The following is a 25,843-nucleotide window of genomic DNA, read 5'->3' as shown; positions in this document are numbered from 1 at the left end:
GAGGGGGTTGGGGAGAGATGGACTGGGTGGGTGGGAAGGAGGGATGTCACACTTGAGGGAAGGGGCGAGGAAAAAGAAAGTGTGCAGGAGGCAGAAATTGTTGGACTCATGGAAGGAGAGGGAGAGGGATGGGGAGGGCAGAAAGGAGGGAAGGAGAAATGTCACACTCAGGGGTAGGGGGAGAGAACAAAGAGTGAAAAGTTGGACTCATGGAGGGGGAGAGAGAGACAGAGAGATGGTTGGGGGAGGGAACATAAGAACATTAGAATAGCCTTACTGGGTCAGACCAATAGTTCATGAGGCCCAGTAGCCTGTTCTCACAGGGGCCAATCCAGGTCCCTAGTACCTGACCAAAACCCAATGAATAGCAACATTCCATTCTACCGATCCAGGGCAAGCAGTGGTTTCCCCCATGTCTTCCTCAATAACAGACTCAGGGCTGGATTAATTTGTCAAGGGTCCTTAGGCACACAAGTACACTGGGCCCCCTGCCCCACCCTGCCCCCACCCCACCATGCCCCACCTCCTTCTATTTACCCATTTTCTTATTTACTTCTTTATTTCCATTTTATTTCTTTTATTTTAAAATTCAAAACAAACAACAAAGATTACCATACCAGTGCCAGATTACCATACCAGTGTACAGTTTTTCTTCTATGCAACCTCCAAACATCTGTGAACAAATCCCCCCTTCCTTCCTAGATGAAGAGATCTTCAGCTGGCAGGGCTTTGGGAAGCCCATCAATATATACTTTGCATATGGGTAGGAGGCATGGGGCTTGGTGGGAAGAAATTTCCATCATTTTATTGGACTAATACATTTTTCACTTAGCTTTCAGAGGTTAAAACCTTTCTTCAGATCAATAGACTATACTGCTGTTACAGTATCCCTGTCCTGACCTGAGGAAAGGAGTTATAGTCTCTGAAATAGTAAAAAATGTATTAAAATTAGTTCAATAAACAGTATCATCTTATTTACATCTTCTATTAATAAATGATTATCAATACAGCTACAATAATACCTTATCCTAAAGCAAAAATAAATAAAACAAATATAAATTTTTTCAACCTTTGTTGTCTGGTTTCTGCTTTCCTCATCTTCTCATCCTTCTATCCAGTCTGCCTCTTCCATATGGCATCTGCTCTCTTTCTATGTCTCTTCCAGAAATTGTCTGCCTCTCCCTTTCATCTCTCTCTCCCTCCCCCCCATTGGTGTGGCATCCATCTTCTTTCCTTCCCTCCTCCAACGGTCTGGCATCTCTCTCCTCTCCTTCCCTTCCCTCTCCCACACCCTCGTGGTCTAGCATTTCACTCTCTTTTCTCCCTTCCCCCCACTTCCATCAGCATCTGCCCCCCTTCTTTCCCTCCAATCCAATTGCATCCAGTATCCTTCTCCCTTATGTCTCTATTTCCTTTCCTTGCACACCAATTCCATCAGCATCTGCCCCCTTTCTCTCCCTCCACCACCCTTACATACCACGCTCCCCCACCATCCTTCCATACCATCCTTCCCACCACACTTCCATACCACTCTGCCTCCTTTCTCTTCCTCCACCACCCTCACATACCATCCTTCTCACAATCCTTCCATACCACCCTGTCCCTTTTCTCTCCTTCCACCACCCTTCCATACCATCCTTCTCACAACCCTTCCATAAAACCCTGCCCCCTTTCTCTCCCTCCACCACCCTTCCATGCTTCTTTCTCTCTCCCCCTCCAAAAATCCCATACTACTCCACTCAGGATTTTGTAGACGTCAATCATATCTCCCCTCAGCCGTCTCTTTTCCAAGCTGAATTGTCCTAACATTTTAGTCTTTCCTCATATGAGAGAAGTTCCATCCCCTTTACCATCTTGGTCGCTCTTCTTTGAACCTTTTCTAGTGCCGCTATATTTTTCTTGAGTTAAGGAGACCAGAATTGAATGCAATATTCCAGATGAGGACGCACCATGGAGCAATACATTATAACATTCTTAGTCTTGTTAACTACCCCTTTTTTTATAATTTATTTAATTTTCAATTCAAGTACAAGCTTTACAGGAAATAAAGAAAAAAATGTACAACTAAAATCTATATCTAACAATAAGGAAACTATTATTTCTTAATTATAGTCCTCAAACATTATAGTAGGAGGCAAGAAATAAACTCTTCCAGGATAAGATAGTAATACAACAATTCAAAGAAATAGAGCAGTCTACTTCGACTTTATAAATCAGACTTGAGTTACAATATTTTCCCCCATGAAACCCCCTTCCCTTCCAAAAAGAAATGTATATGGCTGGGTTTGTAAAACACATACTTATTTTGTTGATACAAAATGAAACATTTGCAAGGAAATCTTAATTGATAGGATGCACCTAAAGAAACAACTTTATCTCGATATGTTAGAAATTCTTTCCTTCTGACTTGGGTCCATTTAGATCAGGAAATTTTTTTTCCCAAAGATAACTCTTTTTTAAATAATTCCTAACATCCTGTTTGCTTTTTTGGCCGCTGTCGCATATTCGGTGGAAGGTTTCATCGTATTGTCTGCGATAACACCCAGATCCTTTTTTACTAACCCCCATGGTGGACCCTTGTATCCGGTAACTGTGATTCAGGTTATTCTTCCCAATGTGCATCCCTTTTTTCATTTGAGGACTGGAGGAGAGGAAGCATACAGGAGGCAGAGAGAAAGAAATGTTGGACTGGTGGAAAGGAAGGAGAAATGTTGGACTCAGAGGGAGGCCAGAAGGGAGGGAGGGGAGATGTTGAACTGCAGGGGTCAGAAAGAAGAAAGGGAGAAATAAATGTTATAAGGGGGGGAAGAGATGACTCAAGGAAGGGAAGGAGGGGAGGCTGGTAGCACTATAAAAATAATTAATAGTGGTAGTAGAGAGAAATGCCAGGTTAAGGGATGAGGGGAAAGGAAGGAGAGAGATGTCAGACCACAGGGAGGAGGGAGAGAATGAGAGAGGTGGGGGAGGGAGGGAGGGAGAGAGAGAAGGAAAGAGATGTCAGACCCAGGGCAGGATTAATTCGTTGAGGGTCCCTAGGCACCCAAATACACTGGGTCTCCTGCCCCGCCCCACCCCACCATGCGCCCAGGCGGAAACAGGAAGCTGCGTCAGAGGGAAGCTTTGGGCAAGCAGCACCGCTTGCACAATTACAGTTCCCGTTGCCTTTCTTACCCGCGTTGCTTGCTTGTCTTACTTTCCGTTGATGGGGGGGGGCCGTGTTGATGATTGGGGGGGGGGGTCCATCGCCATTTGGAAAAAACAATGTTGATGCCCTCCTTCATCGGGCCCCACTGACCATTTCGGGCCCTAGGCACGTGCCTTCTTGGCCTATGGGTTAATCCTGCCCTGGTCAGACCATGGAAATGGGGAAGGGAGGAGAGAGAGATGCCAGTCAATGGATAAGAAGGCCCTGAAAACACAAGAAATCAGACAAAAGGAAATGCAACCAGAAGCTGGGAAAAGATGATTAGAAAAATAAAATCACCAAACAAAGGTAGGAAAAATTATTTTATTTTCAATTTAGTGATTGAAATGTGTTAGTTTTGAGAATTTATATCTGCTGTGGATATGGTATGTATATGAAAAATGATTGGAAGAAATTGCATTACAATTAGTAAGGGGGGGTGGGATCTGGGGCGGAGCTTGGGTGGGTCTGGGGTGGAGCTTGGATGGTCAGTGGTTGGGGGTACTCAGTTGATATTTGTTAGACTTAGGGGGTACATGGCTTGAAGTTGAGAAACACTGCTCTAGAGCAGGGGTCTCAACGTCTCTCCTTGAGGGCTGCAATCCAGTCGGGTTTTCAGGATTTCCCCAATGAATATGCATGAGATCTATGCATGCACTGCTTTCAATGCATATTCATTGGGGAAATCCTGAAAACCCGACTGGATTGCGGCCCTCAATGAGGGACTTTGAGAGCCCTGCTCTAGAGCTACCTTGTAAACTAGTTCCATGAAGGGTATTTTTTTTTTTTTGCCAGTCCTGTTTTTGAACTTACATCCCAATTTATTTTGTTATTTGTAGACCCTGATTCTACCCATTGAAATAAAAACTTCACCCTTCCCCCCTAATTGAAAATGGATTAGTCCAATAAAATGGTATTTTCTTATTTCTCATTATTAGTTTGTGATTATTCCATATTGGCGAGGGTGTATCTCTGTTCTGTGTGCATGAAAAGGACATAGTTTTCCGTTGGCATTGACTGCAGGATCAATTGACTGTGCGGGATCTGGCTTGTTTAGTTTTACAATGTATGTGCTGGTGTTCTAGTGCTCACTGCAGTGTTTAAGATGCTGCCTTTTCCTAGGTACACTCTTGTTATGCGATATGTGGATTGTTACTAAAAATCATAATTTTTATATAGATGGGGGGTGTCATAAAAATGATGAGCCCCAGGTGTCACATATGCTAGGTACGCCACTGCAGCTAGTACTCTGCCAGTTGGGGGCAGTACTGTCCCCTCTTAAGGCAGAGCCTCAGGACAGAGCCCTTCCTATGGAGCTTATGAGAGATGTAGGGGGGAAAACCATGAATGAAGACAAAGAAAGTGAATGTGACTTTGCTGAGTGGGGAAGAGACAGAACCACGTGTATGTTTGCCTAGGGCCCAATATAAAGGTAATCTTGCCCTACTATTAAGCAAAGTACATTAAAGTTCAAGCCAAAGGTGTAACAATTGCCACATGAATGCCAGCACCATCATCCATTTTATTAATTATTGTAATTATTATATCCCTCTTCTGGCACAGGCTTGTCCATGAAAGTGAAAGTTCTTTAACTTTTCTGATACAATAAAGGGGTGATATTTCTGTGAAATGGGAACAGTTTGCACACAAAAAGTCCCCACCTTGTTTAGGAGGGGCTTCCCAAATCAGCCCACACCGTTGGGCACTATTTTTATCCGCGAAGATCGAGGAAGTGCAGAAGGCAGCCGCATACAAAAGCCTGGGAACACTTTCTCTGGACGCCACTTTCAGGGAAAGTGAGGAGCGTCGGCGCGAAATCCTGCAGAGAGCACCGTAAACATGAGAGGGCTTTTTCTCCTTTGCTTGCTGCTTTTGAGCTATGAAGCGATTCAAGGTGAGTGCATAATCGAGAGGAAGGGAAGTGGCAAAACGCGGATCTCAGCCGCACGTCCTTAAAAATCTTCATTCATTCACAGCAGAGGTTTCAGATTTCAGGTCCACGTTTTAGCCCCTCATTCCACCGCTGTAACTGTTGCCGTTTCTGACTCCGCGGATCTGGGCCAACAGTCTTATTAATAATAATACATTGGAGGAAACACTTCCGCTAAGGGAGGTCCGCGTTTTACCCCTTCCGCCGCGATTACGGGATTTATAGCGTAGAATATCAGCACGGGACAGTAAAAGTACCTCCAAAGGGTAAAAATCGGAGAAAAGGCAGTTCTGGGGCTTGATAAAAAGAGCCCTATGTTTCTTGTCTGAATGCCTATTAAGCTTTATGTGTTTTCACGTTTTTTAAGGGGGGAAAAAAGTTATGTAAGGTTTAAATCTGGAAAAGGAAAAAAATTAAAGCTATTGAAAAATAAGCATATTTTTAAGTTGGAAAGAGCAATAGCGTTGCAAAAAGGGAATTATAATAACTTCGTAAAGATTTGGGGGCCACTGGAAAAGTATTGTAATGAATAGGCATCATTTTTCTTCCTTTTTTAGATTTATTATATGCACACTCAGGGGGGAGGGAGGATTTAGGGAGGAAATTTTATAATTATGTTTATAATAATAGTATAATTTATGTGCACTTGTTTGATTTTAAAATGAATAAAGAATTGGAAAAAAGAAAAAGAAGCATCTTCTTTTTTTTTTTTTTTTTTTTTTTAAATCTTTATTAATTTTTCAAAAACTAATACAAAGTGCCAGGAATTATACAGACATTAATAATCAAAACAAGCACTTATATTCAATCAATAACAATGCAGAAGAAAAATATCCCTCCCCTCCCATCCAATACATTTAATCAAAGAATAAACCAACAAGATATCTCCCCCTATCCTGGTTACGTATGGAAATAAACATAAAATAAGCATCTTCTGAAGTAGTACACAGATCGAGTGGATTCATTCACTCCAGTGATAAGGATTAAGGAACTCATGCGACCAAGCATTTTCTTTTGCGCTAGATATCTGCGCTTATCTTTTTCACTTGTTTGTACTGTATATTTTATGTTGGGGGGGGGGGGTTAAAGTTAATTAATAAGAATACTGAGACAAAAAAAAAACCACTCCACCACCACCTAATAAATGCTGTAGCTCTTCCAGCGTGCAAGATAAAGAGATCAGGATGAAAACTATGAAGATGGGGAAAGAGAGAAAAGGGTGAATCAGGAGATAACCCTTCATTGGATGGGGGATGGAATGAAAGCGAGAAGAAAACCTCAGGTCATGAGAAAGACCAGAGTGGAGGAAGCCAAAAGTGGAGAAGAAACTGAGAGGAATTTAGAGAATTCCGAAGAACTCAGGGAAGGGGGGTGGGGTGGAAGACAGCATGGAGAAGAGAGAGTGTAGGAGAAAACCAAGAGATACAGCTAAGAGGGGTGGAATGGAGCTGGAGATGGCAGAGAACCATCATGAAAAATTGGACGAGGGGGAGGAGGAGGACTGAGGCTGTGCATTTATTTTCTTTTTCCAGGTTGTCACTTATGTATTAATAGTTTTTAAATAGTCGTTTGATTATTAAAATAATCATCCAGTTTGGTAAGCCCTTAACTTATTGCTTATTTATTTAATTTTGCTTTTGACAGGTAGGAGTTTCTTAGACATTTCGAGACCAACTGTCACCTTATTTCTTTTAGCCACAATCATATTTTAAAATTACTTTTCCAGCAATACCTGCTTTATCTGTATCAAGGCAAAGCCCACATGTACAGCGCTGCTTACGTATGGTAGCGCTACAGAAATTACTCACATTTACAAGGGCTGCATTTGGTAAAAAAAAAAGGTGTAAAATAAAACCCACATAGAAATAAAAACAAAATCTGATAGAGGGAGAGAGAGAGAGGTCCGCACAAATAAACAAAACCAGCTGAACTACCGTACTGATGAGGATAAATTAAATCATAAAAAATGTAAAAGCTATTCAGCTGGAGAAATACAAAAAGTAAGTGTTAAAAATAAAGATGACTGAAAATCTAAATTAAGAAATATTCAGATTTGAATGGGTAAAAATAAAGACATCACATTAAAATCTGACAGAAAAGCCTTTTTTCACCAAGATCTGCGTCACGGGTTAGGGCTGTTATAAGAAAATATAAAAACATCCAGCTTTGAATAAATGTGTTTCACTATACCAGGGGCCGCTGAAAAGTTCTCAGCTCAACCAAGAAGAGAATGATGTGGAGCCATGAAACTTTAGGTTATTCCATACTTTGCTTGACACTTTTCGTTTCAAAGATATAAAATGAAACGGAAAGTGTGGAATAACTTGTAAATTTCTTGCCTCCACATCATTCTCTTCTTGGTTGGACTGAGAACTTTTCATCGTATCTCATGCATTCTGTTTAAAGATAACAAAACTATATCAGAGTGTCAGTTGTCATCAGTGCTGGACTAACCCTATAAGCAAAATAAGCCGGTGCTTAGGGCATCAAGGGAAGGGGGACACCACAGAAATTTTTCATAGCCGAATTTATCATTTAAATTATTAAGAGCTCCTTTTACAAAAGTGTGCTAGCGTTTTTAGCGTACACTATAGCGCCTGCTACCCGAAAAACTACCGCCTGCTCAAGAGGAGGCGGTAACGCACACGGCATTTTAGCGTGCGCTATTCTGCACATTAAGGCCCTAACGCACCTTTGTAAAAGGAGCCCTAAATTTATAGCCATTTTCAAAATTTAATGAAAAATGAATAAATTCTGTTTATAAAGCGTTTTCTCTTGTGTCGTCATGTTTATCCTGCAAAATAAAGTACACTGTGCTGGTCAGATTGGAAGCTATACAAATTTTGAACAAGTCTAGATGCGTCTGAAACAGCGCAAGTGATGGGTACTAGCTCATAAGAAGTTCTTAGTTTAGTTGCCAGCTGTCACTGGCGTTAATTGCAGGTGCTTTCAGAACCTCTTCTTGCTTTCAAAGCCTCAGACAGCCTCAAAGTTGCTTAATGACCAGTCATTCCAATAGCACACTCAGTTCTGGATCTTTAATCTTTTAAAATGTACGTACGTTTTATATATTTTGAATGCGTTTAATTCTATTCTTGGATATGAGCTCAGATATTATGGCGCACTCAACTAACGGCGTCTTGCGCAAAACATGCCTTCGTGCGAAATGTGCTCATGTTATATTATTATTAGGTTTTTATATACGCCTATCAAGGTTATCTAAGTGGTTTTTTAACAATCAGGTACTCAAACATTTTCCCTATCTGTTCCGGCAGGCTCACAATCTATCTAACGTACCTGGGGCTATGGAGGATTGAGTGACTTGCCCAGGGTCATAAGGAATAGCGCGGGGTTTGAACCCACAACCCCAGGGTGCTGAGGCTGTAGTATTAGTTTTGTTTATCTCTTAAATAACCTTAAAATTTCTGTGAAACACACAAGATCCTTCAAAAAGACTAAACCACAAGACAAAAAAATTCCAAACTGGAATTATTGGAGAAATTTATAGGAATCTCAAGCGCTCACAGCTAACAACTCGATGTATCTTACGAGCTGATAATAATAGGGTGAGCTATCATCGGTCCATTTAGTTTCTCCAGTAAACTTTATTATTTATCAAAAACATTCTATCTATTATTTTATTCTTGTTTTAACTATTTTTTGAAAAAACATTAATTATTCTGCTTCTCTTCCATTATCACGCTTAGAACTAAGCAGTTAAATTATTGTTAACTTCTAACTGTAAATCGAACTACGTATTTTAAACATACCTATTTATATCGGCAGCAGTTTTTGATAAATAATAAAGTTTACTGGAGAAACTAAATGGACCGATGATAGCTCACCCTATTGTTATCAGCTCGTAAGATACATCGAGCTGTTAGCTGTGAGCGCTTGAGATTCCTATAAATTTCTCCAATAATTCCAGTTTGGAATTTTTTTGTCTTGTGGTTTAGCCTTTTTGAAGGATCTTGTTAGTTTTGTTTATGCCAGCCTTTTTTGATAGAACATAGTTAAATAAGCCATAAATAAAATGGATCAAACACCAATATTTTTTTACATCTGGAGCAAAAAAGACTTGAAATCACTCTGGTATGTAGTTAAGGACGCCTCAGCCCCACCACTCCACCGCTGCAATTTAATTTAGTATTACACTGGGAAGGCTGTGTGGTGCCTCATCATCGGCAGTCCATTAATATCACTTTTTTAACATTTTTAATTTTATAAATTTGTGAATATTCCTCAGTCAAAATATTTGTGTAAATGCTGAATTTAGTAAAAATATAAATATTGACTTATCTCAGCCGCCTTGGGAGCCAGACCCGACATGTTTCGCACTACTTGAGTGCTGTTTCAAGGGTCTCCCGGGGCTGCCGCTGTCATCCGACTCCTGCTATAGTTGATCATGAAAAAACTATAGTTTGATCATGAAAAAACTATAGCAGGAGTCGGATGACAGTGGCAGCCCCGGGAGACCCTTGAAACAGCACTCAAGTAGTGCGAAACATGTCGGGTCTGGCTCCCAAGGCGGCTGAGATAAGTCAATATTTATATTTTTACTAAATTCAGCATTTACACAAATATTTTGACTGAGGAATATTCACAAATTTATAAAATTAAAAATGTTAAAAAAGTGATATTAATGGACTGCCGATGATGAGGCACCACACAGCCTTCCCGGTGTAATACTAAATTAAATTGCAGCGGTGGAGTGGTGGGGCTGAGGCGTCCTTAACTACATACCAGAGTGATTTCAAGTCTTTTTTGCTCCAGATGTAAAAAGATATTGGTGTTTGATTCAATTACACTGGACTTAAGTGTTTCTAAAAGTAAAGCCAGTGTTATTAATAAATAAAATGGAAGCATGCAGAAATAAATATTATTTTCCTTCTTACTGTAAGTTTTGTTTAATTTTGAATTTGATAAATAAAATTTTATTTTATGGTTTATTATTGTTTTAATATTTTGAATTACAAGTGTAAGGGGGCGCCAAAATTAGTTAGTGCTTAGGGTATCTAAGGGTCTTAATCTGGCCCTGGTTGTCATAAAACATGTTCGAGAAGTTTCTGCACAGATTCGGGAGGCAACCCTAAAAAATAGGAAAATCGGCTAACAACAATAATTTTTCATTATCGATTGTGTGTAGTGCTAATCATTGTAGAGTCTGTTGGCCGATTTTTAGGTTTAAGGGAGGCTAAACGCTTCGTTGCCTCCTGAATCTGTGTAGAAACATCTCGAACATGTTTTATGACAACTGATACTCTGATATAGTTATGTTATCTTTAAATAGAATGCATGAGAAACGATGAAAAGTTCTCAGTCAAACCAAGAGGAGAATGATGTGGAGCCAAGTAACTTACAAGTTATTCCACACTTTCTGTGGCTCCTCCAGACCTCACTTGTTTGCTTGTCGTTTTATACCCGTGAGGGACCTTTTCTGCGTCCTTTGTGCACCTTGTCTTGGAAAGACCAGAGGAAAAATATTAGTCGTTGTATAAGGAATGTAGTACATGTATGCCTTCATATGGATCATAATAAATTAAAGATAGCTTATTTGTCCTATAAATTCATGAACAGCAGTTTTTTTAAAAATTACAATTCTTGAAAGTTACAAAAACATTCTTTGGGTAGAAGTGCTAAAAACGTATATGAAATAAATGCGTGCTTAGATTCCTGTTACCATAAGAATTGCCGCTGCTGGTCCATCGTGCCCAGCAGTCCGCTCACGCGGCGGCCCCAAAGTCAAAGACCAACTGTATGCAGACTCGGGTCGGCAGCATTATTGATTTCAAAAGAAACCAAACTAAGCTCTCCCTTACTGATGTATTTGGACAGGGCCGCCATCAGAAATTTCTGGGCCCCTTACTGAGCAATCCTATAGGGCCCCCCACGCACCCCTTCCCCCCCCCCGACACCCCCCTTCTTCCATGGGCCGAATACACACATACTTTTCTGCTAATGCTCCACATAAGCCAGTCCCGTAAAATCTTCTCACGTCCATTGGGTGATTTGGTATAGAGGAGATATTCGTAAAAAGAACGTCCGTCAAGATCTTTACTCATAGACTGTGCCATTTGCTTTAAATCATCTTCCATCATTAATCCAAATTGCACAATTCTTTCTCTGTCTTTGTCCTGAATGGCATCTGGCCACATTGCTGGATCCTTCCAGTCAACAAATTTATGAGCAGGCGCGGAGAACGCATTTTTAAACAAATGTAGTTTATCCTTGTACTCCTTATGTAATTTTAATCATCTATGGATATGTTTGTATGTTTATTGTTCAAATGGTTTTATTTATTTTTGTTATACGCATTGAAAATATTTGATATTGCGTTTAAATCAAAATCTCAATAAACTTGAAACTTGAAACGAGTGCCTGTGAGATTGTGGGAGGGTTAAATACTCAAAACTTAGAAGAATAACAATTTACTTAAAGTTTTTGCTACACCAGCTTTCTGGTATCTTTACATACAGTGGCGTATGTAGCATATGTAACACCCGGGGCCCATCATTTTTTGGCACCCCCCCATCTGTAAGAAAAACATGATTTTTAGTAACAAACCACACGTCACACATGAGTACCTAGAAAAGGCAGCATCTTACATATTGCAGTGAGCAGTACATCAATACACCCATTGTAAAACTAAACAAGCCAGACCAGCACAGATCAATCCTACACCGTCAATCCTAACAGAAAACCATGTTTTTCGAACACAGAAAACACCTTCGCCTAGTATGGAATATGTCATCACAAACTAATCCTTCACTCTTTTACAAAACTGTAGTGCGGATTTTAGCCACAGTGGTAACAGCCCTGACGCTCATAGAATTCTGAGCATCAGAGCTGCTACCACCAAGACTGGTGCTAAAAAACGCTCCACAGTTTTGTAAAAGGGGGGATAAAATAGAAATACACAGTTTCAACGCTCTAGCTCAGAGGTGCCCAAACATTTTGAGCTTGTGAGCTACTTTAAAATGATCAAGTCAAAATGATCTACCAACAATAAAATTAAAAAACACAAAGCACACTATACCTGAGAAAATGTTAATTATCATTCCTATTCTGGGTTTTTTTCAAAGAGGTCAAGGCAGATGACTCTATGCATTGTCACCTCAGTAACAACCATACAAAAATAGACAAATATACCCTCCATCCTTTTTATTAAACCACAATAGCAGTTTTTAGCGCAGGGAGCTGCGCTGAATGCCCAGCGCTGCTCTTGACGCACATAGGCTCCCTGCGCTAAAAACCACTATTGTGGTTTAGTAAAAGGGGACCATATTGTAAAATATAGACAGCAGATATAAATTCAGAACTGTGCATAGTAAGTGAAGGGAAGTTTTCATCTCTGGGAATTTACCTAATTAACTATTAAGTTATTTGGGCAAATTCCTTTGAAAACTGTGGTAATACTGCCTCCACTTTGCTAAATTTAAAATAAAATCATTTTTCCTACCTTGTCTGATGATTTCTGGTTGCACTTTCTTCTTCTGACTGTGCATCCAATCTTTCTTCCCTTCTATCAGCCTGTATGCTTTCTCTCCTCCACACCTCATTCCCTCCCCCAACTTTTTCTTCCTCTCTCCCTGACCTTTCTTTCTTTTTTTCTGTTTCTCTTCTTTCCTTCTGTTTCCCTGCCTGCCCCCTTTCTTTCTTTCTCCCTGCCGTTCCCCAAGCCACTGCCACTGCCGCTGCCATCGGGGAACAGGACCCACCAATGGATAACAGGCCTCAAAGCCGACGCCGACGCATGCTCTCCCTGCTTCGGGCCGTTCAGTCTTCCTCTCCCCGACGTCAATTCTGCCGTCGGAGAGGAAGTTCCGCCCAGCCAGGCAGCGATTGGCTGGCCCGAACTTCCTCTCCGACTGCAGAATTGACGTCGGGGAGAGGAAGACTGGTCGGCCCGATAGATTAGATCGCCAAGACAAAGTGAGTCCTGGGTGATTGACTCACTTTGCCTTGGCGAGCTACTGGCGCCCCTGCCTTAGAACACTGCCTAGGACCCTGGGGGAGCCCGGGCCCCCTGTCAGCTCCGGGCCCCTGAATGCAGGACTGGTAGTACTGCCCTGATGGCGGCCCTGTATTTGGATGTGTCAGATACTATCTAGTTAAAATGAAACTTTCAATGACTCAGCTGCCACTGCCACAGATCTGTGCACAATTCAAAAAGAGGATGAGTCCTGAGAACACAACTGTCATTTTCAGATCCCGAGGACAGCAGTTAAAATAGCTTAACCGCAATGGGAAAATTCTTCACTTATAAAATATTTCATTTGTTCACTATTGGTTAAAAAAACCACCCCAAAAAGTTAAATTTATACACAAGATAAAATACACAACATAGATCCACTAATGATGTCATTATAATTTATATATAGTGCTAATTGTTCTGTACCAGTTTTCTCTTAACAACTGTTAGTCAGATATATCTTCAGTATGGGGAGTTTCCATTTTCCTTTTTTTTTTTTTTTTAGTTCAATCTTTATTAAATTTTAACATATTTACAGAATAATGCAATTCACATATAGATCATGGCATATGTATACATACATTAAGAAAATCTTAGCAAAAACACATCAACATCTTATCCACTCATCCCTCCCTTACTCAAACCCTCTCTCCCTGCCATTTATCTGGCAGGTCATTCATACAGTCACACACATTGCTTAACAAGGCATTTCCATTTTCCAATAGAATGCATGTACTGTATGAGAGACCGCTAAAAAGTTCTCATCTCAACCAAGAAGAGAATGATTTGGAGCCATGAAACTTTACACGTTATTCCACACAATTTTCTTGACACTTTTAGTTTCATTTCATCTTGTTGAAAAGTGTGGAATGATGTGCAAGTTTCATGGTCTTTTCTTGGTTGTGCTGAGAACTGATTTATTGCTGTATTTCCATATTTTCTTTTTACAGCCCTAATATTTTACCCCATATGCAGATCTTGCCAAACATGGCCATGGATTTTGTGTGGATATCTTCTTTGTAATCATTCAAATCTGTGAAGTTCCAAATTCTGTAATCTATCTTTAAGGGATCCAGCCATTACACACTTTTATTCCTTGAATCTGTGTAAAAAAAAAAAAATCCCCAAAATGTCTTATTCTTTCATTGTGCTTGGATATATTTTTGTTAGTGTGCTAATTTTCAAAATAGAGTATATGAAATATTTTCAAATACCAACTTTTAAAATCTGTATTTTAATGGCTCTGGTATTTTAACACCTGATGAAGCTTTTTACAAGGGAAAAAGAAGGAACTAAAATTCCACAGAAGCACCCCCCAAAAAAATAAAACAAAAAGTGGAGTGTCAAGAAAACTCCAACTGGAGCTATTCCTTAAAATGAGTTTATTGAGACAAATTTCCTGTCTTTTGGAGGGTGGGGTTTTTTTTACCCCCTTTCTTTTGGGAGCAGTCTGACTGAGACAGAAGCACTTTTCTGCAAAGTCTGGTCTATAATGGGTGCTGAAAAGTTCTCAGTCCAAACAGTAAATTCTGAGTGTTATATTGCCATTGTAGCTGAAAAGAGTGTTATTTTAATTTTGCAAAGTGCCAAATTGCAGAATGCTAATGTTATGTTTTGACATAGTTTCAGATCATTGACTGAACCATGGCAATGAAAAGTGTTGAATTTTCAAGTGTACAACTCGGAGCTGTCATGAAGTTCCTATTCCTGCAGAAGAAAATTCCAAAAGATGAATGTATGATGCAAACATTGAACACCAAGGAGCTGATTCTATAAACAGCTGTCCCGATTGTAGGTGGCAGTAGGCATCCTACCGCCTTCTGGCAGCCAATCAGGACGTATGTTTTAAAAAAACAAACAAGACAGGGTCTAGGGAGACAGGTAGGGACACTTATGCTTGCCCAAGGTTGAGTGTAGGCATGGTTTTGCCTGGAAGTGGTGTTGGGCAAGCTTAAGCAGCTTTAGGCGTTTCCCTAGGGTCACGACAGATGCCTGAAATGTAAAAGTAGATGCAGCCAGCTGGGCTGAGTGCGGCTTTGGGGAGTCTTGCTGGCTCAACTGATTGGGGAGAAATACTCTGCCACAATCAACTGAGTCGGCTGTGGGAGGGGATCCCGGAGGGGACCCCGCCCCGACAAGTACCCCAAATTGACAGGAGGGATGCCCACCCCCTCCTGCCGCCGACTCTCCCGAACAGCCACCAGCCCCCCCCCCCCCCCCAATCCAAGAATGGGAGGTATTGAAAGAAAAAAAGGAGAGGGAAGCTCCGGAAAGGAGTTCTCTTTTTGCAAGACAATGCACCTGCTGACAAAACGATGGATGTTTTGACCAGTTGAGGGTTCAGTGCATAGACCAGCCACCCTGTTCACCAGATCTTGCTCCATCTGACTATTTTCTGTTTGCAAAACGTAAAAAGAGTTTGAAATTTTCAAGTGATTTGGAGATGATTGCAGCAGCAGAGCAGTATTGCAGTGAACAGAAATCAGAGTATTTTTTGGAAGGGTTACGGAAACGTTCACAGACATGATGTGCTAAGTACATACGTTGAACATAGGGATGAATATGTGGAATAACTTGTAAGTTTCATGGCTCCACGCCATTCCTTTCTTGGTTGGCTGAGAACTTTTCAACACCCCCTCATATTGCCAAATTTAGGCTCCTTTTTATCAAGCCGTATTAGGGTTTTGTATTGCCGGGCATTGCGGTAAAAGCTTTGACACTCATAGAATTTCTATGAGAGTCAGAGCTTTTACTGCAGTGGCCAGCGATAAAAAAAAAAAAACAAAACCCTAATGCAGCTTGATATAAGGGGCCTTACTTTTATGCATTACAGATTCCACCTGATTTTGTCTTTTTGACCCCTGACACAGGCTGCTGGAGCCAAAACTTGGACCGTGTCAGGTCTTGTTTCAAGAAAGACTCATTCAAAGGAATAGTCACGTTGGAGTTTTCTTGATATTCCACTTTTTGGAGGGTTTTTTGGAAGCTTTCTCTCAACCATGGCTATGTTAGGTTTTATTGTGTGGATATTTACTTTTTTATTTAATCATTCAGATTTGTAATATTTTAATTCAAATTATTTTTATGTTCTCTGATACTATTATCGATATTTTTTATTTTTGTTCAACTAAAACATTTTAAAATGGTTATTTTATCAAGCTTTTAATTTATTCTTCTTGGTTTTGGTGTTTTCCTTCGTTTAAAAAAACAAACAAACTTAAGAATCGAACAAACAAATCTGTCAGCTTAAAATGGTTTCTAATACTTTACACACAGCAATATAAACAGCTAATGGCAACAATATTTTGCTGAAATATAGATTTATATAAATGGAAAACTGTTCCGCTCTAGCTCATCATTTTTGTTTGGGGGCTGCCTCCTTTCAGGGCTGTTTATTGGTGGGAAAAGACGTTGCCTTTGCCTTCAGAGAGGATCCAATTTTGTGAAGCCGAAATCCATTGCAAAAATTGAAGTGTTTCCCAGGAGCTCTTCCTGCCAGAACATGGAGATTATGTAAGTGCTTACATTTTCCTAAAGAGAGGCTAGTATCAGGAAGCAAGAAAGGGACACTCGGGGCAGATGCTCAAAAGCCTAAGAATGGTTGTAGCCAGTCTAAGTTGTAAGTTAGTTCAGCCTCCAATGCACAAAAGGTTTCACAGTGGCTTTTACTGTTTGCAGTATTAGCCACCCAATCCTATGCAAATGCATTACAAGAGCTCATTAGTATTAAAATGAGCAATCCATGTAATGCACATTAAGAAACAAGCACCTTTTAGCAAGCACACTTTTTTCTGGCAGGTTGTAGGAGCATTTTACTTGAATTTAAAATATTTTGCTTGAATTTTAGAAACATAGAAACATGATGGCAGATAAAGGCCAAATGGCCCATCTAATCTGCCCATCCACAGTAACCATTATCTCTTTCTCTCTCTCAGAGATCCCACATGCCTATCCCAGGCCCTTTTGAATTCAGACACAGTCTCTGTCTCCACCACCTCTTCCGGGAGATCGTTCCACGCATCTACCACCCTTTCTGTAAAAAAGTATTTCCTTAGATTACTCCGAAGCCTATCACCTCTCAACTTCATCCTATGCCCTCTCACTGCAGAGTTTCCTTTCAAATGAAAGAGACTCGACTCATGCGCATTTACATTACGTAGGTATTTAAACGTCTCTATCATATCTCTCCTCTCCCGCCTGTAAGAGTGGCCATGTGTGTGTTTTGTGAATGTGTGTATCCTGCCCCTAACAGCTGTGTCTAAAATTGCATTGAAACTCAAATAAAAAAATACCACGACTCCCGAACTCAGTGTAGCAAAGCGGCTTCCACCGCAGGTTTTTGTTTTTGCCCTTGCTGCTGCTAGCCTCTTGCTCAGAGCTCCAACAATCACGGCTCTGCTCTCTACTGGGTCTGCGCATAAGAGCTATGCCTATCACTCAGCTCTTGGGTGCAAGCACTAAGCATGTTCCTTCCCCTTTTACCACTGATCCTCAACACAAACAGCGCGCATATAATTTGCATGCCGTTTGTGTTGAGCATTACCTGATAAAACAAGATCGCTCTGTACCTGGTGTTTTGCTCTGCTTTGCGACAGTGGCGTAGCGCTGGGTGAACTGTAGCGCCCCCTCTCCCACCCTCTTCCTTTCTCCCCCTGCTGCACGCGCGTGCCCCTTCCCCCCACCTTTTTAACTTTGGTGCAAGCGTCCACAAACTTGCCGTCCGCGCCAGCTTTGGCGCTCTCTCCGACGACACTTTCTAGGTGTGGGTCCCAGAAGTGATGTCAGAGAGAGCGCTGAAGCCGATGTGGGCAGCAAGTCCGTAGCTGCTCACACTGAAATTAAAAAGGTATGGAGGAAGGGGAAGAAGTGGATGGGGGGGGGGTGGCAGAGTGGGGGAGTGGTGCCAGCATCCTGAGGAAGACTACGCCTGGGTGGACCGCCCCCTCACCTCCCCCTTACTACGCCAGTATTCTGCGAAGCTGTATGCATCAGCCCCTCACTCTGGTCCCAGTGCTCAAAAGCTTACCATGCAAGTAAGACTGGTTGTAGCCAAGTTTCAAGTTTCTTTATTTTTGATATACCGTCGATCAAAACAAGGGTCTAAATGGTGTACAATATAGTGAGATTAAAAAAATAAATAAAAGTGGCAATGGTTCTTTTGTTACTGAAAACTTTAATAAAAAACAATTTAAACATAAAAAAAAGAAATAAAAAAGGTGAATAAAAGCAATATCAAGTTTCAAGTTTATTAAAATATTTTTTTGACCGCTTAATCTAATTTCTAAGCGGTTAACATAATAAAATTACATAAAAACAAGTTATACAGTTACTTTGAGACGTATATTAAAACAGGGAAAACGGGTGACTTACACAGACATACGGCAACATAAAGGGCAGATGGGGGAGAACTACAATTGATATAGGAAAGGCAAAACATAAATGGGTAAAACAATAGGTTAGGTAAAAATTGTTAAAAAAGATTAAAGTTTATAGACTTAGTCCTTAAAAGGGCATTTTAACAAAAAGCATCTCGGAATAGAAATGTCTTTAATTTTGTTTTAAATTGTTTAATATCAGATTCGTAACGAAGATAAGTGGGCAATGAATTCCACAGAGAAGGGGCAGTAACAGCGAAGTTGTTGGTGCGTAAAGTATTAATTGATTTTAATGAAGGTATAACTAAAAGATTTTGAGAAGTTGAGCAAAGGGATTAAAAGACTATTAATAAAATCGGGTTGGTTATTCATTCTGGTTGTAAATGTTAAAAGTAAAATTTTGTAACTAATCCTGTGTTCGATTGGCAGCCAATGAGCGTTGATTAAGAGAGGAGAGACGTGATCATATTTCTTTACCCCGCTAATGATCTTAATAGCGGTATTTTGGACGATCTGTAGTCGTCTGATCTCCTTTTTTGTAATGCCCTTATAAAGGGCATTACAATAATCTAGCAAATATGAAAAATACTAGACATTGACGTACATGGAACAAAAGGGAAGTAGGGGAGGGGAAGTTTTTAAATACATTGAAGTACAATAAAAATGGGAGGTAAATGGAGAGTGGTGATACATTAGGGAGGGGATTGCTTCAAGAGAAGTGTTTTGGTGTTTCAAGGCTTCACGAGAATTGAGGCTTTGAGAAGCGAGAGCTGGTACTAAAGAGCTTAGGTGTCTTTAAAGAGAAAAGTTTTAAGTTTAGCATTAAATTTTTCAAGAGAGTTCTCTAATCGAAGATCTAATGGAAGGGCATTCCACAGAGAGGGGGCGATGACTGAAAAAAATGAATCTGCGAGTGGCATCGTAAAACAGTTCGCATATTGATGGTATGGAAAGTAGGTTTTGATTGTTAGATCGGAGGGCCCTGGATGATGAGTATGGGATCAGTAGTTTATCAATGAACGCCTGTTGGTCTATTTTGTAAATAAGTTCATAAAAGGGTTCTTGATGGCTTTTACCAATCGTGTTAGCAGCCACTGAAAATCCTACGCAAATGTATTACAAGGAACTCATTGGTATTAAAATGAGCACTTTGTGTAATGCACACAAGGAATGCCAACCTTTCAGCAGTCAAAATTTTCCTGCAGGTCTGGAGATGCTGGTAGCTGCGGTAATAGCATGTTTGCTTGAATTTAGGAGCATAAGAGCAAATTTGTGTGTATTTTGTGAGTGTGCTGCATCCTTGAATTTAAATGGCCATAAGCATGGGACACACATGCACAGAAAACATGCACAACAGCTGCATCCAAAATTGCAGAGGAAATAAAGACTTCTGAACTATCCGTAGCAAAAGCTTCAGCTGCTGGGGTTTTGAGGTTTTGCTGCTGTTTGCCTTTTTGGAGCTCCGGTGATCATATCGGCTCCCTGGGCCAGTGCACAAGACTTGTGCCCAGGACAGGATTAATTCGTTGAGGGCCCCTAGGCACACAAGTCCACTGGGCCCCCTGCCCCGCACCGCCATGCCCCGCCCCCATTTATTTACCCACTTTCTTATTTACTTCTTTATTTCTTTTATTTTAATATTCAAAACTTATTTTAAAATTCAAAACAAACAACAAAGATTACCATATCAGTGCCAGTGCACAGTTTTTCTTCTTTGCAACCTCCAAATATCTGAACAAATCCCCCTTCCTTCCTAGATGAAGAGATCTTCAGCTGGCATGGCTTTGGGAAGCCCACCAATAAATACTTTGCATATGGGAGGAGGCATGGGGCATGGCGGGAAGAAATTTAGTGCCCATCATTTTATTGGACTAATACATTTCTCACTTAGCTTTCAGAGGTTAAAACCTCTTTCTTTAGGTCAGTAAATTATACTGCTGTTAAAGTATCCCTGTCCTGACCTGACCTGAGGAAAGGAGTTACGGTCTCTGAATTAGTAAAAAATGTATTAAAATTAGTTCAGTAAACAGGAGCACCTTATTTCCATTTTCAATTAATAAATGATTATTAACACAGCTACAATAATACTTTATCCTAAAGCAAAAATAAATAAATAAAACAAAATAGAAATTTTTTTTCTACCTTTGTTGTCTGGTTTCTGCTTTTCTCATCTTCTTATCATTCTCTTCCTTCCATCCACTGTCTGCCCTCTCTCTGCCTATATGGCATCTGCTCTGTTTCTATGCCTCTTCCAGAAACTGTCTGCCTTTCCCTTCCATTTTTTCCTTCTCTCCCATTGGTGTGGAATCCATCTGCTTCTCTCTGCTCCCCCCATGGTGTGGCATCTGTCTTCTTCCCTTCCATCTCTCCCTCCCTCACAGCAGATTTTAGCATCTCTCTCTCTCTCCTCCTTTCCTCCCCTCAGATCTGGTATCTGTCTCCTTAGTTTCCCTCCCTCCCCCATGCCCTAGCATTTTTCTTCTCTTCTATCACTCCCTTCCCCTCCATTTTCTGACATTTTCTCTCCTACCTTGTCCCTGGTCTGGCATCTGTCTCTTTCCCTTCCCTCCCCCTCAATGGCCTGGTATCTCATTTCCTCCCTCCTCCCATGGTCTTAGCAGCTCTCTTTCTTCTCCTCTCCCTTCCTTGGTCTTCCTTCTCCCTCCTGCCCTCTCTCTCTCTGTGACATGCATTGCATGAACCTTAAAAACCCCAAAAGGATGAGATATGTGCAGGCAACACTATACTACATACCTTGTTAATGAGTTGTACGCAAATAGCCTATGTCATAAAAAATATGTGTATCTTTAAATAATGAAAGTTAAAATATCCAGGCTAATAAATAGGAGACCAATTAAAAAAATGAATTAATCAAAATTATGAAAGTTAATAGGGACCTATAAGCATACGGGAACCAATAATAATGCTTAAAACATACATTAAAACATGCTAAAATAGTATAATGAAAGATTAAGAAAGTAAACAGCTGACATCATGGAAAAATAAAAATAATGAACCGCTTTCGTTAATACACCGTGCAAGACTCCAAAATAACTTTAAAAGAAGATTAAAAACACAAATCAAAATAAATATGTACAAAGTTCCAGGAGTCGCAAGGATGAAAAATGGCATGTGAGCGTTTGAATGGCCATAGGAGCCACGCAAATGCAAATGGCAGGCATACTAGAAAAAACTCCAACCAATATAAAAAGCTTTCAAGCATACAAACAAAAGGGGGCTCAAAACCACCCTATAAAAGTAAAGCAAATAAATATAAGATAAAAATGTATATCCACCTATGAAACAAATAAAATTAAACAAACTTTGAACCTTGGATGGTGTAATATACTTGTGCAGAAAAAATTAAGGCACTGATACAAATGAAACCCAGGAACTTCAAAGCTTCAGCGGGGAAACTGCCGTTACAAAGAAAATATTCTACACCAAAGGAAGCATTAAAAGGCAAAACCTTATATTGTCTGCATGTTGTACTCTGGAGCAAAACCAAAGTGAAACTAAAAAGCTGCGTATGTGCACATGTATATGAAAGAAGTGGGAGAGAGCCAATAGGGTACTATTTGGAACTGTGCATGTGCAGGGTGAAAAAACAGGATTTAAAGGAATGAAGTAAAAACAAAAAAACATAATATCTATCAACCAACTGAGAAACAAAACCTTGACATACAATCTTATGAAATTAGAGCTTTTAAATTGCAGAATAACAAACATCCATAGAGCTTTAAAACAGCTACGGAACCAACTAGAAAGTGAAAGACAGCTGATTACATAGCAATAGTGACCTTTACATCTAGGCATTGCTGGTTGTGCATACCTGCGTGTTGGGAATCTCTGCAGTAGATGACATGACGTCATCGTAGCAGTGCATCGGGGCCCCCCTGAACTCCTCGGGTCCGAAGCACGTGCCTACTGGGCCTACCCTTTAATCCGGCCTTGGCTGTGCCTACCGCTAAGCTCTTGTGCACAGGTGCCAGGCACATTCCCCCCTCCCCCCTTTTTACCATATGGATTTGCCTGCTGGTTGTTCTGAGCATCGCCTGCCAAGTTAGAATCGCTCTGTAACTTGATGTTTCCCCTGGTCTGCTGGAGTTTTGTGCATCGGCCCCTCAAGGAACAGGAATACATAGCTCTGCCTTTAATAGTTACTTTTCTAACTGAAGAGAGTATCAGCAAACACAGAATTTAGGGAGAATTCATCAAGGGGCGTTGATTTAGAACACGCTAAATGCCAAGATACTCATAGGAATATAATGGGCATCAGCATTTAGCGCGCGCTAAATTGGTTAGTGCTCCTTGATGACTTCACCCTCATTATTAATAAACAATTTTATCTACTTCCCATGAAATTTCCACTTCAAAGTGGTTAATTTGGTTTTTTTTAATTTACATTTTTAAAGTTATGCCATTCTAATCTTGATTGTAAAAGATGTACTGTATATGCAAAGGCTGGATTGTTACCTGCCTTATACTGGTTCACAGTGGCGTACCAAGGGGGGGAGGGGGGGCGGTCCGCCCCGGGTGCAGCCTTAGGGGGGGTGCACAGCTGGTCTGGTCTCTATCGCGCTCCCTCCCTCCTCACTTAAGGTGACCAGTGAGTGAACCCTTCCGACCCTCCCAGCAAGAGCAGCAAACCTCCCTCCAGTAGTGTCGGCAGCCGCAGCGCTAAACAGGCTGCTTCGTGGCTTTCTCCTGCCGGTGAAGTGTCTCCCAGGAGAGCTCAGAATGGTTTACATGCATTTATTCAGGTACTCAAGCAGTTTTCCCTCTCTGTCCCGACGGGCTCACAATCTATCTAATGTACCAGGGGCAATGGGGGGATTAAGTGACTTGCCCACAGTCACAAGGAGCAGCGTGGGTTTGAACCCACAACCTCAGGGTGCTGAGGCTATAGCTTTAACCACTGTGCCACACTCTTCCCTAGGGCCATGATCTAGTTACAGCTCAAGAAATGTTTCAACCTATGTGCCACCTTATAAAACACCCAGTAAATATGGCCAAGTCTGGTAGTGAATATCTGAACCAGCCTGGAAAATTCAGACTGCAATTGGAGTCAGCTAGGATGGCCAACAAACCCCATTTTATAGAGGGCCAGTTCTTGTTTTCCAACTGCAATTACAGATTTGTGGTCTTTTCCTGCCTTTTCTTAAAAAGGTACAGGGTAAAGCCAGGCCTGGCTCAGCCATTTTCCTTTAATTGCTTAACCCCTTCCTCTTGAGAGGATTTTTGACTGCTGCTCCAAAGGTTCAGTTTGGTTAGTGGTTCTCAACCCAGTCCTCTGGAACCACCTAACCAGGTAAATAAAAAGCTGGCATTGCATAAAGCAGGGGTGTCAATCTCCAGGGTTTTCAAGCTAACCCTAGTGAATATGAATGAGAGATATTTGCATGCACTGCCTAAGACAGTATAGGAAATGGGCATTTGGATAAACTGAGATATATACCATATAGTTTCTTATATCCCGCAATTTTCAACAAGGAATTATTACGGCTTACAAAAATATTGGAATCAGATATTACAAAAGAATTATGTTCTAGAGAGCATATTGGATAGAGATCTGCCAGCTATAATGAGAAGATTGGGATTTGTCATTACAATTAGCAATTAGATTCTAGAGAGAGTATTGGATAGAGATCATTCATTACAGGGAGTAGAGATAAGTCTTTACCATTCTCCGGAAGCTGTAATAGGAGGGGACCTGCTGTAGATACAGGGGTAGTCCATTCCAAATTTTGAGACCCAGGGATTCAAAGGTGGTCTTGAATAGTTTCTTCCGTTGAACCTGAAGAGGGGAGGGATAGTTTAAAACATTGCACCTTTCTTGCAGTATGGATTGAATGGGGAATCCTGATATCTGGCAGAGTCTTCACCATAAATCGCTTCATAGACCATACAGGCTTTCTTGAAGAGAATCTTTTGTTTCACTGACAGCCAATGCAATTCTTCCAACAGTGGGCTGGCCCTCTCGAATTTACCTACTCCAAAAATTAGTTTGGCTGCGGTATTTGGAGTAGCTGCAGTCTTGTGAGTTCTTTCTCAATAATTCCCTAGTATAGGGAATTATAAACTGATACACACACTTTTATAAAACAACAGAACCCTTTTACAAAGTTACAGCAAAGAGTGGCCTTACGTGGGTCTTTCCCACTTTTTCCACAGCCAGAAAATGTCTGATTTTCGATTTTCTGCATTAATCGCCATGCACTAATGTTGCCATTAGCACATGGGCCATTACCACAACCCATTTGTAAGCAGTTAAGGGCTCATGGGCTAATCAGCTGGCATATGGAAATGCCAATATGGTAACTGATTAGCATAGCTGTGCCTACTCTCTGCCTTCCCAGACATGCCTCCTCAGAGAAAAAAATTAAATTTTTTTTTACATGTAGTTTTCATATATTTCAAAACTATCAGACTGCAGTAAGCCCTTTAATAATGTAGTAAAGAAAGATTAGGTTCTTACCTTTGGTAATCTTTTTTCTTGTAAATCCACGCTGTATTTCTGGACAAGTGGGTTATGCATCCCATGTTGCGAGACTGCTTGTAGGAAGCCTCATTTACATAATTTTTTCAGACCCTCCCCTCTTACTTCAGGACTGCCCACAAGCCTCCAGATTGTGCAAAAGCAGACAGCAACACCTGTAGAGGACATAGACAAAAGGGAGAGGTACGGGGACATTCCACAACAAATAGGTCTAATCTGTTCATAACATGAAAAGTCATAACAATCATAAACAACTGAAAAAAGTTATTAAACAGTATAAACCCGAAAGAAGCTGTGCTATAAGTAGACAGAGCCTACACAACAGAGAGGGGTGCCATAGCTAGGGACCCCCGAGGCAAAGTGCATAACATGATCGGATGGTACTCTTAGAAAGGCAGGTTAAGAAACCGTATGTCCAGCTTACCAACACTTATTAAGGCAGACAATGGGTGAATCAGTAACTCCCAGGGTAGATTCCAGGGAGAGAGCGAGGATTTACAAGAAAGAAGATTAGCAAAGGGGGGGGGGGTGAAGAGCTTATGTGCATGACAGAAGAGCAGGGCTTGGGTGTGATTGTATGTGATGATCTTAAGGTGGCCAAACAAGTTGAAAAGGTGACAGCGAAAGCTAGAAGGATGTTAGGTTGCACAAGGAGAGGTATGGCCAGTAGAAAAAAAGGAGGTATTGATGCCCTTGTATAAGACTTTGCTGAGATCTCATTTAGAATATTGTGTACAATTCTGGAGGCCGCACCTTCAAAAAGATATAAAAAGGATGGAGTCGGTCCAGAGGAAGGCTACTAAAATGGTATGTAGTCGTCATCATAAGGCTTATGGGGACAGACTTAAAGATCTCAATCTGTACACTTTGGAGGAAAGGGGAG

General features: G+C 40.8%; 1 protein-coding gene and 1 long non-coding RNA gene across 3 annotated transcripts in view; one reads left to right on the top strand and one right to left on the bottom strand.

Moving 5' to 3' along the window:
* The first annotated feature begins 4,855 nt into the window (after nucleotides 1-4,855).
* LOC117367855 (C-X-C motif chemokine 10-like) overlaps nucleotides 4,856-25,843 on the top strand; it is a 27,448-nt gene continuing 6,460 nt past the window's right edge. The window contains exons 1-2 of the mRNA XM_033960894.1: nucleotides 4,856-5,078; nucleotides 16,473-16,599. Of these exons, the coding sequence (XP_033816785.1) occupies nucleotides 5,024-5,078; nucleotides 16,473-16,599 (182 nt within the window). The 5' untranslated portion in view covers nucleotides 4,856-5,023. The remainder of the gene's footprint in view (nucleotides 5,079-16,472; nucleotides 16,600-25,843) is intronic.
* LOC117367862 overlaps nucleotides 13,736-25,843 on the bottom strand; it is a 26,951-nt gene continuing 14,843 nt past the window's right edge. Inside the window, exons 2-3 of one of the 2 annotated variants that reach the window (XR_004540868.1) lie at nucleotides 24,145-24,258; nucleotides 13,736-14,188 (exon numbers count right to left, since the gene is read on the bottom strand). This is a non-coding gene — a long non-coding RNA (uncharacterized LOC117367862). Of the gene's footprint in view, nucleotides 14,189-16,443; nucleotides 16,579-24,144; nucleotides 24,259-25,843 lie in introns of those variants that run through there. The other variant, XR_004540867.1, reaches the window with a different exon arrangement.

The sequence above is a fragment of the Geotrypetes seraphini genome, chromosome 1 (assembly GCF_902459505.1).
Source record: "Geotrypetes seraphini chromosome 1, aGeoSer1.1, whole genome shotgun sequence".
In the NCBI taxonomy this organism is placed as follows: Eukaryota; Metazoa; Chordata; class Amphibia; order Gymnophiona; family Dermophiidae; genus Geotrypetes; species Geotrypetes seraphini.
This window is presented reverse-complemented; position numbering and strand designations above follow the sequence as displayed.